Genomic DNA, 17,176 nt, shown 5'->3' with positions numbered 1-17,176 from the left:
TTACCCTGAATAATTACTTTTAATTTTCAGCTTAGATTTATCAGTTGATACCTAGTATGTGTCTGCCAGAATGAATAAAAGATTTAAATTGTAGACTATAAGTACCAAGGTACTTCATTTGGAATTCTAAGATTTTCTCTATCTATCTCTATCATTAGAAGTGGTAGAGTAATAATCATGATGTTATGAACATCACCTTAGATTGTTAGTTCCTTGTCTAGACTGCCCTAAAAAACTAGATTATCTCAACTGATGACAATGATAAAATCTATAAAAATGTAAGCTTTGAAAATTTTTCCTATTATCAACTATACTTGGGTATCAATAGCCAAATGTACTAACTTTGCACAGAATTCAGTTGATGTTATTTTACAGTTACATTTTCTGTTAACTTGCTGCATAGGAATTACACATAGTAAGCATTCAAATTTTTGTTGAATAACAGAATAGGATAGAGGGTACATCTAATAGCAAAGCTACTGTTGAAAACATTTTCTCTGTTCAAATACATATGTACTAGAGAGGTTGGCTAAAATAGAATCAGAGAATTTAAAAGTCAAAAAGTAATAAACTAATATTCTTACATAAAATCTCTGGTCCCTGAACTTAGATCTGCATTACTAACACCAGTTTCTTTGACACAGCAACTATGAATGATGATCTAACAAAGATTAATACTAAAAGAATAACTACAGCATCATAGAGGTTTACTACTGGAGACTTTTTTCTTTCAAGAAAGAGTAATAGAAAAAGTTTATACAACTCAGGAGATGCATGTAAGTTGCATTTGTGTAATTTTTAAAATGCAGCATACATCTTACTGGTATTTTGTATTCCTATTTTTTTCACTACCCTCCTCCTATGTCCATTATCAAAGAAAATAAATTTTTATGTTTTGGTTTTTCTCAGTACTGTGCAGTACTTGAAATTAAAAGGGAGAAAATTTCAGTTGTCTTGTTGGTCTGATCAACATCTAAAAATCTTACCATCCTGATTTCTGGTCCAAAGAAGGAAGGGAAAAGTAACATCAGTAGAATCTAATTACTGGAAGAGGTCTAGGAAACATCCAATACACTCAATATATACTTTTTTTGTGAGAGGGTAAGGGTGGGCAAAGGCCCAATGGAGATTTTCTGGGGTTAGAGAAATCTTTCTAAAGCTCTGTGTAGAGCATTTTATTTTTTCCTCGAAGTAGAAGTGAGAAGAAGGAAAATCTAGACAAAAAAGACATGAAAATAGTAGAAACAAAGCTAGGAAAGCAGAGGTGAAGAATGTCACATGAAAAGGATATATAGAATGATAGGAGGGATGAGAAAAATTGATGCATGAATGGGCTATTTTGCGAAGTACTGTTATCATCATGGAAGTGTTCAGAGTATAGATGACAAGTAGATTCAAAAAGGGGGTTCATAAGATTAAGATTGATGAGATGAAGTCAGTTCTGTTTCCATTTAGAATTCTGATAATACAGAAGAAATTGAAAAGAAATTAGTATATGTGGATACATTCTTTAAAAGTCCACATTCCAGTATTGAATCAAGGTGAGATAGAGAGAAATAAGCCATTATTCCAATTGTGCAAGTAGGAATTTTAGGAAAAAGATGAATTTGCTACCTCCAGTGTTTCTCCCTGAATTTTATCCCATAAAAGGAGTAATAGTACAAGATCCAGATATAGTTTGAAATGGAAACAAGAAGTTCTAGAGTTGGTTCAGGTTTGATCTAAGATTGAGCTAGATAGGACTAGATCTCAAAACCTGTACCCACCAACACTGACTCAATCTCTGAATGAAACAAAGACTGGTTGAGCTATAATTTTCATTGACATTCTGGCCCCTCAAAACAAGCTTCAAGAGCCTTTCTTGAAGACTTTCAGATTTGTTCTTGGTATTTTACCTCTCTCCCTCACCAATCCTTTTGTCTTTTTTTTCTTCCTCTCCACCCTCCTCAAAGTGATGAATCAAAAGTTGCTACTCTGGATGAGGAGGAGATAATAAAAGTCCACTTCAGAAACACATGACAAATTGGGGCGGGGGGAGAGGGGGACTTCTGCTTCCATTGTCTCTCTTCTACTTGTTCATTCTTTTTCTAGGAAAACCCTTTCTCTTCTATTTCTTCCCCTTATTTCTTGGTGATATGGTAATGAATTCTAGAGAATCTTCTTCTTCTTGGAGCCAATTACATAACTGTCATAGGATTTAGGGGAGAAAAACAATCTACCTACCAATGATTATTTCTAATTTCTACAGAATGGAAAAACATAGAAAAATGAATGCATCTGCCATTACTACTTGCTATGAACAAGAAAAAGGTAGACTGCAAATTAACAGAGTTTCTGCAGCCACATTAAAGTTAGAGGGAGTCCTCCAGGTATCTACTTCCTGGGAAAAAGGCAATGATTCCTCAAAGTATCCTGGGGCTTTAAGAAGCATATGAAATAGTTGCTAACTACTGGATATCTCTCCTAAAGTACTAAGTGCTAAAGTCCCTAAAATGGTGTGCAGGGAAAAAGAGACATAACTATATAGTGTTATGTGCCATTATCTTTCATGCTTCCCGGCTAGCAAAGTCAGGAAAATCCAGTGAGAAGTATACTACTGCAGAACAACTTAATGAGGCAGGGGAACTAATACAGTTTGAGACCATATTAAAACTTGAGTAAAGTAGAAGTTCTAATGTATCACCTGAAAATCGAATCTTTTTTCATTGTCACAAAAACATCTCCAGGTCTTCTAAAACAAACATGGTATAAGTTTAAGGGTAAGCATTTATTAAAGGGAAACACACACACACATGCACATTCCTATAGTGGTAGTTTGAAGTTCCTTTTTTATTAGCATTTCATTCTCAGTCATTATTGATTTCTTCTAAAAAAGCTTTTTACTGGATTTTATTGCTCCAAATGCAACTCCAAACCTGTACAAGAAGCTAATGTGTTCAATCAGATGAACTACATAAATGGCTATAGCTTAATGCTCAAAACATTTTATTACTTTGGCAGTTTTGAATGTTGAAAGAATTTCCATCAACAACAACAACAACAAAAAAAAAAAACACAAAACTCTGAAGTGGTTCCAAGTCTTAAAAAACACCAAGCTATTCTAAGATAGTCAATTGTAAAAACATGATCCCTGGGCAATTCACTATGTCACTATTTCCTGTCAGTACATGTTACAGCAATGAGGCCATTTTTAAAGTACTCTTGCTGCACAGTGCTATACACATAGTAGGCACTTAATAAATGGACATTGGATTATATTTTACTCTTCACTCTTCTAGTTGGAGAGTGCACATATGGCACCTAAAACATAAACAATGGGTTGTATGGCAAAATCAAATGACACTGGGGAAGGTAAGAAATATCAGTCATGTATATTTGTCTTAGTCCCTCCTAATATGGTATGTTGTGGAAAAACAGCACAAAATGGTGGTCTTGCTTTATTAGATTGTTTTTGTCTTGCTATATCCTCTGGAATCCTGCAAAAGAGAAGAGTAATGGGTAATGTAAAGAGTAATGGGTAAGCATGAGTCTTTTCAAAATACAGTCTTTACTATTTACAAGATTTATTTAATACTATCTTTAATTACTAACTTTACTTTTCTTGAAGCTGCCAAAGTTATATTTAAATAAGGCGATACAGAAGGGATATAAATAAGCCAAGAACATGACAAACTAGTATAAACACACATTCTCTTATCTTTCAAGTTGCCTTTAGTTTACTTGAGGTAATATCCAATTATTTTTTATTTATATTTATTTTTATTATAGTTTTTTATTTGCAAGATATCTGCATAAGTAATTTTTCAGCACTGACAATCGCAAAACCTTTTGTTCCAACTTTTCTCCTCCTTTCCCCCACCCCTTCTCCCAGATGGCAAGTTGACCAATACATGTTAAATATGTTAAAGTATAAGTTAAATACAATATATGTATACATGTCCAAACAGTTATTTTGCTGTACAAAAAGAATCGGACTTTGAAATAGTGTACAATTAGCCTGTGAAGGAAATAAAAAATGCAGGTGGACAAAAATAGAGAGATTGGGAATTCTATGTAGTGGTTCATAGTCATCTCCCAGAGTTCTTTTGCTGGTTCTATTCATTATTGAACAAATGGAGCTGATTTGGTTCAATTAATTGTTGAAGAGAGCCACGCCCATCAGAATTATCATCATATAGTATTGTTGTTGAAGTATATAATGATCTCCTGGTCCTGCTCATTTTACTCAGCATCAGTTCATGTAAGTCTCTCCAGGCCTTTCTGAAATCATCCTGCTGGTTATTTCTTACAGAACAATAATATTCCATAATATTCATATACCACAATTTATTCAGCCATTCTCCAACTGATGAGCATCCATTCAGTTTTCAATTTCTGGCCACTATAAAGAAGGCTGCCACAAACATTCTTGCACATACAGGTCCCTTTCCCTTCTTTAAAATCTCTTTGGGATATAAGCCCTAGTAGTAACATTGCTGGATCAAAGGGTATGGCAATTTGATAACTTTTTGAGCATAGTTCCAAATTGCTCTCCAGAATGGCTGGATATATTCACAATTCTACCAACAATGGTGATATCCAATTATTGATCAGATTTTAAATGACAGGTTCTTGAATGAAGTGGTTGACAAAGTTTGTTTTTAAGATTTAATGTAATATCTCTGAGGCCTTACTGTTACCATCTCTACTGCAGAAAAAGAACTTTAGACTGAATTCATTGTAATACCATATACTGGACTCCTTTATTTCCTGTATTTCTTTTATAAGTTTTAAGGCTCTTCTAGTGTGATTTATTACTTTTGGCGAAGTGAATATTTTGCTATTCACAGACAGAAATTGCTCTTTCATTCAGTGTGTGAATGAAGATTGTGAATGAAGTCAGAAAGTAGATTAGGACTAGATGATGAGCTGTTAAAATTTCCTTATTCCATCTCCAAAGCTCCCCATGAAGAATAGCCTTAAAATCTAAAGAGAAGCTGAGGACATTCAAGAGAGTTCTCTGCATAATCCCTTAATTTATTAGTAACATACATTAAATGACTTGAAGAAAGTCTATTGTATTCTTATGATGTCATTTAAAGCAAAGAGCTAAATTTTTTTTCCGATTAAATATGAGCAAAGATATGTCTGGGATTTCAAAAGATCTGATCCTGCACAACTTGTAGATAAGTTATATAAACTCAGGGAACTTTTCAAAACCAAAAATTGTTCATTTCCATAGGACTTTTTATAATCCACCTTTTCTGAAATTCTCAAATAGTTAACATAATAGATAACTATACAAGAAGCTACATAGAGGACAACTCAAACTTACTTTGATAATGAGTCAAGAATCTGTTGGGTGGCTATTGTCCTTTTATCTTGAGATCCATATATAAGAATCTGAATTTGAAGACACTGCAAAATAAATAATTTACCATTTAAATATGGAAATATAACTAAAAAAAAAAAAACCTGTAGGTCCACAACATTTTTCTTGAATGATAGAATCTCTTTCATATAGCCATTATATCTCTAAATTCACAACCTGGAATACTTCCAACACATCTCCTGGAAATTTGGAAAACAAGAATCTATGCATAAAAAAATTTAAAAGGACTATTTAAAGAAACAATATATCATCATAGACAAAGTATTTGGACTTAGAATATCCAAGTTTAGATCTAAGTTCTGCCACTCAGTAGCTATTGAGTCTTGGATAATCAGTTATCTTTTTTTTTTTAAATAATAGCTTTTTATTTTCAAAATACATGCAAAGATAGTTTTCAACATTCACTCTTACAAAATTTTGTGTTCTAAATTTTTATCCCTTCCTTCCCTCCACTTCCTCCCCCCCCCCACACAGAGCAAATAATCCAATCCATGTCAAATATGAATCACTTAACTTCTTTAGAAACTCAGTTTCTATATTTTTAAAATGAAGATATTATATTTACTTCACAGGGTTGATCTAAGGATCAAATAAAATCATATAAAGCAATTTTAAACTCTAATATGCCATATATATATGTATATATATATATATGTAAGGTAAAATTATTTGGAAGGCAGGTTGGTACAATGAGATTAATCAGAGAACTTAGATACAACTCTCAGTTTTGCCTGTGAAACCTGAAATCTTTTTAAAGCCACTTGACTTCTTTAAGGTCTCAATTTCCTCATCTGTAAAAATGAGAGTGTTGAGTTCATGCTGGTTAAATCTATGATTCTATTTATTGATCAGAATGACTTATTGTTTTTCTTAAGGTTAGGCATTTATTAAAAGAAAAACTTATCTTTAATAAAAGTATATAATAGAAATTAAGATTAATGAACAGCATTCTAAATTCTCTTTCTGTTCTTGTTAATGTATATTTGTCCCTACTTATAATTGGTATGCTGACTGATCTTGTTTTTTTCTTTCGACATTATTTATGATAGCTAATACTTATGCAACATTTAAGGTTTACACCTATTATCTCATTTAATATATATCTCTTTATTTCAATGAAGAAATGAATAACTTTTCAATTTAAAAAAATTCACAGCAATAGATAGTTTTGTCACTGACCACTGACCAGTTGAAATAAAGCTGTATGATTTTCCCTAGAATTTAATTTCAGTTTAAATGAACAACACAACCTTTTAGCAGAAATTTAGTATGAAATCTTTTCATTTTTTAAGTCAAGAATAATTTTGTAACATCTAGTATTTATATCCTATTATAAAAGAATGTTAGATATGTAAAATGAGAGCAATAATAACATCAGTTCCAAAGGATCAAATGTGTTGTGAGGATCAAATGAGTTAACATGGATAAAGCTCTTTGCAAACTTTAAAGCACCATATAAATGCTATTATTATTGTTATCTGGAAAATAAGAAATATAAGCAATCATAAAATCAAGATCATTCATTTTGCAGATAAGAAAACTGAGTCCTAGAACCTGAAATTACTTTTTTTTTTTTTTTTTTGAGTTTATTTATTTATTTATTTTATAATAACTTTTTATTGACAGAACCCATGCCAGGGTTATTCTTTACAACATTATCCCTTGCAGTCACTTCTATTCCAATTTTTCCCCTCTCTTCCTCCACCCCCTCCCCTAGATGGCAAGCAATCCTATATATGTTAAATATGTTGCAGTATATCCTAGATACAATATATGTATGCAGAACCGAACAGTTCTCTTTGTTGCACAGGGAGAATTAGATTCAGAAGGTAAAAATAACCTGGGAAGAAAAACAAAAATGCAAATAGTTTACATTCATTTCCTAGTGTTCTTTCTTTGGGTGTAGCTGCTTCTGTCCATCCTTCATCAACTGAAACTGAGTTAGAGCTCTTTGTCAAAGAAATCCACTTCCATCAGAATACATCTTCATACAGTATCAATGTTAAAGTATATAATGATCTCCTGGTTCTGCTCATTTCACTTAGCATCAGTTCATGTAAGTCTCGCCAAGCCTCTCTGTATTCATCCTGCTGATCATCTGAAATTATTTTTCTAAGGACTTTTGGAATTATATGTTCATTGTTATGCAGGAAATTGAAATTTTTAATAATCTGGGAGTGAATTATCCATTTGTAAATTACCTGGCCCCTAATTTGTTATGTTTCCTGCAATAGCCATTTTAATCTTAGTATTCCTAAGTATTTGGACACACAAAAAGAAAGTGAAATTTAAATCAATTTATAAAGATTTTGTCAGCTTTACTTGGAAAAAAAAAGGGATGGAAAAAGGGTTAAAGTTAACAACTAAAACAATATTTGTGAACTAACTGTAGATTCTAGTTTATTTATTCTGTGTCAGCCACTTTCATATGTTCAAGATAATTATACAGCAATCACCAAAATGTGTGTCTTTATAGGCTCAAGCCTCTGTAAGTTTTGTTTGTTTAGACTCGATAAGACTCCAAGAATGCAGTTGTTTTGTTTTAAGCTTTTGCAAAGGAACAAATATGGTAAAAAAAAAAAAAAAAAAAAATGATATTTTAAAAAACTTTAAAAAGTCATACTATCTTTGCAAAAAGACTTGGTTTTTGGGAATTTATAGTTAAAGGATAGCTTTCATCAGGAAATGTCCCTTTGTTTGAGTTTATGTCTGGTTGCTATTGTCTTCTACTAACTGCCTAATATTCATTACTAGGCTGAAGGAATATGTCTTCACTTGGCAGCAGGTTAATGATGAAACATAATGCTATGACCTTGGAAATAACAAAAACTTTAGAAAATTATTTATTACTTTAGGAAAACAGAGAAGAATCTTGTATTTTTTTTTATCCAAAAAATTCATCAAGGACTTCTTTTTTTCAATGGCTGACACTTCCTATCAAAATAAACTTTATTTCTTTTTTTTTAACAAAAGAAATACCTCCATTCAGTTTTTAAAAGTCAGATTTAATTTTAAATATACACTGTCTTCTGTATTTACAAATTGAAGAGAGGCTCTAACGTAGTTCATTTTGAGAAGTGTTGATATTAGCATTATTTCGTGTTAATTCATTCATCATAGCATTAAAATTTTATTTACAAATGCTCAGATCAAATGCTACTTCCTGAGGCCTTTTCTGAGCCCCCCAGTTGAAATTCACCTCCCTAATCTTATATGCAGATACAAATATAAGTTCAAGAATAGGTGTTTTTTTGTCTTTTATATCCCAGAAGCTAGCACAGTATTTTGCTACATAGCAAGTTCACCATATGTTTCCTTTTTTTTTGCTGAGGCAATTGGGGTAAAGCGACTTGCCCCAGGATCACACAGCTAGGAAGTGTTAAGGGTCTGAGGCCAGATTTGAACTTAGGTCCTCCTGACTTGAAGACTGGTGCTCTATCCACTGCATCACCTAACTGTCCCTCACCATATACTTTCATAAAAAATGATAAGATGCTTGATTCTCTGACACTATTGGTATTTAAAGTTGATATCTGTTTCCTTAGGATCTCTATTGCTCAAAGTCAAAAGGAGAATTAAAACAGGTTGTATAATATAGGGGGAGCATCAAAAAAGCCATGCACATACAACATCTCTTTTCTGTAGATCTTTGCCTAGGGCGATAAATGCTGCTGTTAATTATTATTTTGTATCTTTGGTTACAATTTAGCTCAGTCTTAAAATGATGCCAGATTAGAAACTGAAATAGATTGATAACATATAACCAAAACTCAAATTGTGATTACTATGGTCAATATTGTCACATTAAATAAAGAAGACAAGGTAGATCTTCTTTCCATTAATCCAATAGAATATAAATTAGTTAAGAGAAGGGATTATTTTTGTTTTTATTTATCAAATGTTTAGCTTCATAACTGGCACACAGTAGGCACCTTAGTAAATGGCTGCTTAAGAGGAAGAAATGATCTTTTTGTTGTTATTGAGGCAATTGGGGTTAAGTGACTTGCCTGGGGTCATATAGCTAGGGAGAATGTTAAATGTCTGAGGCAGTCTGAACTCAGGTTATTCTTACTTCAGGAGGTGTGTTCTCTAGAATGTGCCCCCCTAGCTGCCCATGAAGGAATAATTAAATGTATGTAATAGTTGGATTATCTGCTGTGAAATAAATGTGTCAAGTCACTTATGTTTACATTCTATGCCATAAAAATCAAGCATTTAAAAATTAATTATTCAATAAATATTTATTAAGAAATTGCTATATGTAGAATGTGCTGAGGAGACAAAGACATGAGTGAAACCATCATGGCTTTTAAGGAGATTAAGATTCTAATGAGAGAGACAACATACACTTATGTAGATTTATATAAAACATGCCCAAAACAATGTTACTAGTGTGGAGAGGAAAAGGAAAGCATTAGAAGTTAGGGTATCCAATATAGGTCTCAAGTAGAAAGAGGCACTCTTGCAGTCTTTGAAAAAAACTAGGAACTCCAAGAAGCAGCAATGAGAGAATTCCAGGCATGGAAGAATATTTGGTACAAAGCCATGGAGAAGGAAGATGGCGTATTATAGGTAAAAACATGTAGATCAACATAATAAGATTGTAGAATGTGTGGAGAGAAGTAATGTGTAATATGGATGGAAACCCTCAAGGCATTAAATGAGAAATATAAGTTTAACTTTGATCACAGAAATAAGAGGGAGTTACTGGAATTTATTGTGTGTGTATGTGTGTGTGTGTACGTGTGTGTGTGTGTGTGTGTGTGTGTGGTGGGGTGACATGATCAGATCTTTTAGAAAAATCACTCTGTTGATTTTAAGAAGTCATTGCAATAGGTCCAGAAAAAAGTGATGATTGCTTGTATTAGGGGGGTGGCTATGAGAGTGAGCAGGTAGAAGTTAATATACATGAGAGATATTGTGGAGGTAAAAACTATAAGATTTAGCAGTTGACTCAATATGTGGAGTAAAAGATTAAAGTCAAGGACAGACAATGCTGCATTTGTGAATCCAGGGAATAATTAGTGAGATCTTTAAGAAAGATAGAGATATTTAGAAGAGGGCAGCAATTGGGAAGAAAATTCCTGTTCTGCACATGTGGGGTCTAAGCAGTTTATCAGGCATCCAGTTCCAAATGTCCAGTAGGTAGTTTGTGATGTGGAAGTGCATCTCAGAAGAAAGACTAAGGTTGGAAATAAAGATCTGGGAATCTTCTGCATAAAGATGATAATTAATTCCTATAAATTAAGAGGTAATCAAATAAAAGAATGAAAAAAGAAAAAGGCGGCCCTGGACAGAGCTTTAGGGTAGACTCATAGTTTAGATGCATAATATGGATGATAATCCAAGAAGGGAGGCTGAGAAGAAAAAGGTAAATAGGAAGTGAACCAGGAGGGAAAAGTTATGAAAACATAACAAAGATCTAAGAGGAAGAAGTACCAACTGTGTCAATGCACCAAAGAGGTAAAGAAGGATGAGACCCGAGGAAAGGCTATTTGATTTGAAAATTAAGTGGTAAGAGTATTTTCAGTTTGGTGAAGTGGTTAGCTTTAGAAGAGAGTGAGAAGAGAGGAAGTAGAAACAAATGAGAACAAATAATTTGACTGAGAAAAGGAGGAAAGATAAAGGATAACAGCCAACAGAATGGTGGAGCCATTAAGAATGGGGGGAGACTTGGGTAGTCAAGCAGGGAAGGAACTACTGGTCAAGCATTATGCTGGAGAAGACAGGAAGAGATTGAACCAAAGGTTACATGCAAAGGAGTTTGTCTTGGTTAGAAAGGCCACATCTTCAAAAGAAACTGAAGTAGGGGCAGCTAGGTGGGCACAATGGATAGAGCACCAGCCCTGAAGTCAGGAGGACCTAGATTCAAATCTGACCTCAGATACTTAACACTTTCTAGCTGTATGACCTTGGGCAAGTCATTTAATCCCAACTGCCTCAGCAAAAAAGCAAAAAAAAAAAGCAACAAAAAACAAAAACTTAAGTAAAAAAAGAGATTATAAGGGGATGATGTCAAGAGTGGCAGAAAATGAACCTGTGTTAAATGGTTTTGATTTTTTCAGACTGGGGAATGGAATACTAAGTTGTGGTGTCAAATTCAAATAAACATAGCTATCAGCAGATCACATATTGACTTTAAAAACCACAAATTAATGTATATGTTGAACTGTATTAATATTTATTTTGTTAAACATTTTCCAAGTATGTTTTAATTTGATTCCCAGCTACAGGTCTACCTGAAGCTGTCTGGGAATTTAACATCTCTATTGTGGGAGACTTAAGAAGGAAAAAGCAGATTATTAAAGCAAATTAGTTTTGTTGTAAGGAGAATGAGTCATTTCAGTGAAGACAGGGGAGACATTGGCAACTTTTTACCTGTGAGCTAATTGACACTGCAAAAATATGCAGTGGTTTGTTTGGATCACTATTGGGCCAGTTATATTTTCCTAACATGCATACCCATTGCTTTATGTTTAGTTTTTGTTTTTCTTTCCCGAGTGTATGTTCATCCCTTGAATATCACTTTAGTTTGATTGATAAAGATCATTCACCTATGAACTTAATGTTTATAGATGGACACAGGTGTTCAAAATTATTTTGGCATCTAAGTCCCTAAAACTTCTATATTTCATCATAATCTGGATAATCTGTGTAAAAGTACATTTCTGTTCTTCAAGGATAACTGATATTTATATCATAACTGTTATAACTGATAAGTACTTTTGGACCCCCTGGGCACCCACCAAACAGCATAGTATAGAAAATAAACATGAGGTAGAAGTAAGATCACTGGATGGCAACAGATGAGACCTGAGTTTAAATTTTTACTAAGCTGTGACTTGGGCACTTAACATATTTGGGTTTAAATTCTCTCATTTATAAAATGATGGTTTTAGATCTGGGTTAATGAAGAAATGAATAAATTTATGTAGTAGTTGTTTTTCCCACCAAATGTTAGCTAAGGCATGTTTTAAATGTCTATGGCAGTATTAGACAAGAAATACAAAATGAATTCATTTTAAAATGTTGTACTGCCATAATTTCATTTCTTCTGAGTTTGAGGAAAATATATTTCCATTTTACTTTAAAAACATGGAAAGGAACTGAAGCAAAATAAGCAGAGACCAATAGAAATCTTGATGTTTGGCTGATCCATAACAATTCTACAGTTTTAATACTTCTAAAAGGGGGTTAGATTTGGTGATCTCTAGAAAGCACTTTGCAGTTCTGACATTCTGTTAAATCTAAATCACATCATGATTTCAAATTTTCTTTTATCAATGTGTTTTTGCCTTGCAGATCTATCTGTTGTTCTTAGGTTTACCTATTTTTTCTAGCTATGAAGCACAGAAGCAACTTAAAAACAAATTATGGTGTGCAGTAACTTCTTGTTCATGTATCTCAGCATGGTTAAATAGCTGCTATCTGAGGGAATTCCTTTTCTCTTTTGAAATGGATGAAATCAGCCGTTTTGTGGGCAGACTCAGATGGGACTATCACTTAGATACTCACTGCTACAGATATGTAGAGGTTCTATTTTTCTGTAGTAATAAATGAAAAAGTATCAACCTAGGTCTCTCACTTTCCTTCTCTATATATTTGAAAATAATTTACATTAGATATGTGTAGACCATCAGAGGCTTTAGGTAAGTTTTATCCAAGAGTGCAAAATAAATGACATACCAAAGAGGTAATTAAGACTTGAAGGAATATACTGAGTGAATTATAACTAAAATGTAGCAGCAGAGTTAATAAAATAGGTTGAGAGAGAGGAATTCTGAATTTTAGACACAATATGTGTCCACATGATCTCTATATGAACAGAGTAGAGTTTACTAGATAAATAATTTCTCCCTGCTTTGTTTATAGTATTATATAGTTTTGAGTTGACTGAAGGAAACCATACAATAATAATTTTATTGTTTGGTGAATTTTTTTTAGCATTACTTTAATTAGGCAATGGATAAAATCCTACTAAATTTACAATTACATAGAATTAATGATAATTAATTTCACAAGAGACCAGGAGATAACAGAAGATTGAAGGGTCTGGTATGCTGTGGACCATGGGATCATAAAGAGTCAGCATGATTGAATAACTGAACAATAAAAAATTTCACAATTAATGTTAATGTTTCACATCAATTTGTATTATAAACAGAATTCTTTAATACCTTTCTTTAATAGTAGCCATTTTAAGACTACTTATGAATTCTTTTTGAATGTTGTCATCTATCTTGAAATTCTAGCAATTATACTTGTTTGAGAAGAAAAACTAGGTTTTTATGGTGGGAAAAATGTTTTGATTTTGAGCACCAAATTCTCTTTGGAGGCCAATAGAATCCCTGTATTTTCATTACAGGCAGATAAATGATCCGGTATGCTATTTAGTAATTTAATCCCACCTTCTGCTTTGTTTCCTGGTCTGCTTTTCATATCCTTAATAATCATGCTTTAGACCATTCAGCACAAGAATACATCTGGAAAAGCTACAATTATGTGGATTCCAGGCTACCAGGCTGGAAACAAGAACTGCAGCTGCTGTTGTGATACAAATAGCAGAAAATCCACACTTAGCTGGTAACTTTAAGAGCTGCTGGCTTTACACAACCCAAATGCTAAATGTGGCATTTGAAAAAGTTCCCATTTAGCAGCAGATGTAACAGAGCTTGTTTTAAATAATCACTTGTGTCCTGCATATATTCACTGATGAGCCAGCCACTGGCCTTAGATTAAGTAAAATTATCATTTATACATATATGTGTGTATACAAATACATATGTGTATGTGTATATAAGTGTACACATATATATGCACAATACACAAAACAAATACATGTTTCGGTATTTCTTTAATTTTGATAAACTGCTAAATAAGCTTATGTCTTTTTTTCATTCACAAGGTTGAAACTAGATATAGTTTATAATTTTATGATTAATATAATTTTAATTATAAATTGAATAAAAGGCTGCTATCTTTCATTTGTTCTATGGATCATTAAATTTAAGAATTACTTAGAATTGAATTGATCTTTAGCTTCTAGAAACCAGTAATGAATATAAATGTATATGACTCCTTCCCTTGGGCTCTATCTGTCCTTTAAGACTAGATCTCAAATGGAAGTAGTGAGGCTGGTGCAGTGGAAAAGGCATAAGGCCTGGAGTCAGAGGATTTAGGTTCAAAGCCCACCTCAGATGCTGCTTAATTTCGGGTAAGTCTTGTAATTTAACTATGCTGCAATTTCCTCATCTGAAAAAGTGTATGTGTTTGTGAGGAATGAAGCCTCCAAAGTCTTTTATCCTATATATTTACTCCTGAATTCTGATCCTTAAAGATAGTGCATATCTACTCCATTGCCCCTCTTCTATTTCCTTCCTTATTCATGAAGACAGATTTATTTGCAGAGCACAGGCAAGGTGACAAAAGAGTGTTAACAAAAGAAATCGGAAATGGTAACTAGTTTAGGCCAGAGATTTGTGAGCAAGGTAATGACTACAATCCTTAGCTTTCCCTAAAGGACTACTTTCCTCAGAGGATGGTTACAGTCCCTAGAAATCAAAAGATGACCAAATAACTTCACTACAAACTTTGTAATATTGTGTTTAGGTCTAGGGATCACATTTTATTTAAATTATTTTGGATACATTTGAATTTTACATCAATTTCAGTTCTCATTATTTTCTTCCCTACATTCCCACAAAGAGTTAATCCTTATAATTATAAACTGACTTTTGTATATGCCCACATCAAAAGGCATCTAAGATGGAGGAATCCATGTGGAGAGTGTGCCTTTACAATTAACTGGGACAGTCACACTCTCTTTTCTGCAGAATGGAAGAAAGGGATGAGCAAAGATCCCATTTATACATAGCATGGGCACCGTGTTCTGAGTTGGGTGGGTAAAGGGCTAAATTTCAAAACTACACAATTCCTTTGCCCCACCCACCATTGCCTGAAAAAAATGGGGTTTTAGTCTGTTTTGTTCGTCTTTTTCACTTTAAGATACAGCTGAGACACTATAAATTTCAACACATCCCTCTTGGTGCTAAAGTCAGCTCTTTCATTCTTGTTTTCATAACTAAATAGAAATTAAGAATAAGATTCACTTTAAAATGAAATTTGCAAAAGATTACTGTCTTTTCAAGCTAAGAAGTAGGTACATGTTGATTTGCTCAGATCAAAAGTGTTATCAGCTTACCAAAATAAACTTTTCCATATTCCTAACTCCACCCTCCACTTTTCAACCCACCCTTTCAGAGACCTCCACCCCCAACAAATGCTGAGGGAGGAGTGAGTAGGCATTTGTCTTGACTTATTATTAGGTTTACCTTCTTAAATTTCTTGTATGCCATGTTCTGGTCTCCATGTGCCAGGTCTGCTTTTCCAAGGAGACAGTAAGTCTTAGCTACTTCAGGACTGATATCCCCAAATGTTGCTATTTTGGCATCTAACGATTCCTTCAGTATTTGAGCTGCTCTCTATAAAAGGAATAAAAAGCTATTTTGTTTAAAAGGTTCAGAAGTTGATGAAGAACATTATGTAAATGAGGTTTATTTTTACTCTTAAAAGAATGAAGTTTTGTACAAGTGCCTTATATTATTAATCTAAACAAGAGACAGAAATGCACATCTATATTGAGTATGTGATTTAGGACTTTGGGATGAAATAACTCCATAAAGAGAATGAAGCCACACAATTAGAAGGAAAGCTCATTTTGAGATTTCATTTGCTCATTCATGTTGAGTAGTGAAATAATCTACTATTTTTAGTTGAAGGAACTTCTTGCACTCACATAGGAAAAAACAATAACTAAGCTATCTTTCTAATTTGAATGATTTTATAAAACCTAGGATGCATTCCAGAGTTTTTTCTCATAAATAATTTCGGACATTAAAAGTAAACAAAAAATCAAAACATGACATTTTAATTGGTCTAATTTATTAGAATTGTTTAATCCCAGTTATAGAATTTAAAAAAACTAGAGTTGGTCAGAAAGTAATGAAATAATGCCTTCCAATCTAATCTCTAGTCATTCATTCCAAATGCTAGGAAAAAACATTCTGTCAAAAGCATTCAAATCTCGTACATTACATCCTGGAACTTGACAAAATTCTGTTGAATACATTTGAATCTCCTACATTGACTATTGAAACTTCATCAAAAGAACTGTTAGCCTGAAGATTAGCTATAAATTGCATAAACTGTCTATGCAATATTTTCAAATTCAGAGTCTAAAAGATTAAGGTTCAAGCCCCACTTCTGACATATACTAGCTGTGAAGACTATTAACCTCTTAATGCTTCAAGTTTACCAATGAAATTACAGATCTAGTCTCTCTCTCTCTCTCTCTCTCTCTCTCTCTCTCTCTCTCTCTCTCACACACACACACACACACACACACACACACACACACACACACACAGATTCCTTAATTTCAAATAAGTTGCATAGGTCCGAAATATAGGTAGAATTTTCTTTTTCTGAGATTTGCTATGTGTGTGATTTCTTTTGAGTAAAAAGCTTCAGCTATGGAATGTTTTCTTCCAAGAAAGATCAGTCCTATCCAATACAATAGTAATACAATAGTAAAAAGGGCTTTATTTCAAAGATTTAAAGGCCTGTTGAACAAATCATTTAATACTCTTAATAATATCAGAAATTTCTGCTAAAAGAATGAAATAACCTTTTAAGAAAAAGATTATGTTTGACTTCATTTGTTTTTTCAGTTGTTCTTAGATTTGTCAGCTATTTTGCTTGCCTGATGCTATATCACATATTTGTGAGAAATGAATAGAACTACAG

General features: G+C 33.1%; 1 protein-coding gene across 1 annotated transcript in view; it reads right to left on the bottom strand.

Annotated features, from left to right (window-relative positions):
* Positions 1-2,805: 2,805 nt before the first annotated feature.
* Positions 2,806-17,176, bottom strand: part of TTC23 (tetratricopeptide repeat domain 23) — a 106,701-nt gene continuing 92,330 nt past the window's right edge. Inside the window, 3 exon segments of the mRNA XM_051981022.1 lie at positions 2,806-3,476; positions 5,315-5,397; positions 15,703-15,852. Coding sequence (XP_051836982.1) covers positions 3,362-3,476; positions 5,315-5,397; positions 15,703-15,852 — 348 coding nt within the window. The 3' untranslated portion in view covers positions 2,806-3,361.

This window comes from Antechinus flavipes, chromosome 2 (assembly GCF_016432865.1).
Source record: "Antechinus flavipes isolate AdamAnt ecotype Samford, QLD, Australia chromosome 2, AdamAnt_v2, whole genome shotgun sequence".
NCBI classification, from domain to species: Eukaryota; Metazoa; Chordata; class Mammalia; order Dasyuromorphia; family Dasyuridae; genus Antechinus; species Antechinus flavipes.
The sequence above is the reverse complement of the archived record's forward strand: the minus strand, read 5'-3'. Positions and strand labels throughout refer to the sequence as shown.